Source organism: Temnothorax curvispinosus, unplaced genomic scaffold, assembly GCF_003070985.1.
Source record: "Temnothorax curvispinosus isolate PA1 unplaced genomic scaffold, ASM307098v1 QBEX01009499.1, whole genome shotgun sequence".
Classification (NCBI taxonomy): Eukaryota; Metazoa; Arthropoda; class Insecta; order Hymenoptera; family Formicidae; genus Temnothorax; species Temnothorax curvispinosus.
In genome coordinates this window covers 340-1,690 of record NW_020219279.1, presented here as the reverse complement: position 1 = coordinate 1,690, position 1,351 = coordinate 340, and the positions used below count along the sequence as shown (strand labels likewise).

Below are 1,351 nucleotides of genomic sequence, written 5' to 3'. Positions count from 1 at the left end.
ACACACACACACACACACACACACACACACACACACACACACACACACACACACACACACACACACACACACACACACACACACACACACACACACACACACACACACACACACACACACACACACACACACACACACACACACACACACACACACACACACACACACACACACACACACACACACACACACACGAACATTAGCATATGATTATAAATGACTCTGATGTGTAAAGAAGTATAATTAATGTACAACATAATTATGTTTAAATGGATTTATCTTGTAGGAGAGGCAAGGATACATTAATTTATAATTTTGTGTCACCAGTTGATGGACCTACGTGGCATAAATATGCTTATACACTTTTTGACATAAATAAGATGTATCCTCTACATGATGCCATATATTTCCCTTTAGCATTTTACTTTCAACGTAAAATACCGTACAGAATTTGCGTTTGGCTCGGTCATTTCCTTCCGGCTTTACTTATAGACGCTATAAACATATGTATGAATCGTAACCCAAGGTATCACGTAGATTTAAATATTGTTTTTATTACTTGATGTATATATATCTCATAGTTTGTATCAAGACCAAATAAAATTCTATCTTTATAATGTAAAAAATTATAATAGTTCTATATGTGTTTCAGAATGTGGAAGTTATGTAAGAAGGTCGACAAATTTTCCAACGCGATCCAACCTTTTTGCAACAATGAATGGAATTTTTCCACTGACAATGTTCAAGCGATGTGGAGTCATCTCAGTGAAGATGATCAGCAATTATTTAATTTCAGCATGGTTGGATTTGACTGGACAAAATATTTAATTGATCATTATATGGGTTTACGACTTCATTTATTAAATGAAGATGACAGTAGTTTACAAATCAGTCGTATCAAATATAGGAGGTAACAGATCTTTTTTCATTTTTGATTAATTTTGTTAGTTTAAGTTTAGTTTTTATTGATAAAAAAATCTTTTATTTTAGATTTTATTGGATTCATCAAACGTTAAAAATTATTTTTACTTTTGCCGTCTTTTGGATTGTCTGGATCGTATTTACAATTATATGTACATAACTTTTATATGTCCGTTTTACATGTATACAACATTTTTTATGAGATATATCCCGGGAAAAAGAAATCTCTTATTTATTCATATTAGTTTATATTAGTTTATATTAATAGATACATGATTATATATGATCCTATAAGAAATGAAAAATATAATCTTAAACAATATTATATTGCTATATATATATAAGAGTATATAATTATACATGGCCATATACAGGGTGACCGAAAAATCGCCTACTTCACTTCGGGAGGTGATTCGGGACCCAAAAACAA

General features: G+C 31.5%; 1 protein-coding gene across 1 annotated transcript in view; it reads left to right on the top strand.

The window, feature by feature from the left end:
• The window catches only part of LOC112459068 (fatty acyl-CoA reductase wat-like), a gene marked incomplete at both ends in the record, with an annotated part of 4,380 nt that extends 3,323 nt beyond the window's left edge, over nt 1–1,057 (top strand). Inside the window, 3 exons of the mRNA XM_025022967.1 lie at nt 287–526; nt 653–910; nt 991–1,057. Of these exons, the coding sequence (XP_024878735.1) occupies nt 287–526; nt 653–910; nt 991–1,057 (565 nt within the window). The remainder of the gene's footprint in view (nt 1–286; nt 527–652; nt 911–990) is intronic.
• Between the last annotated feature and the right edge of the window lie 294 nt (nt 1,058–1,351).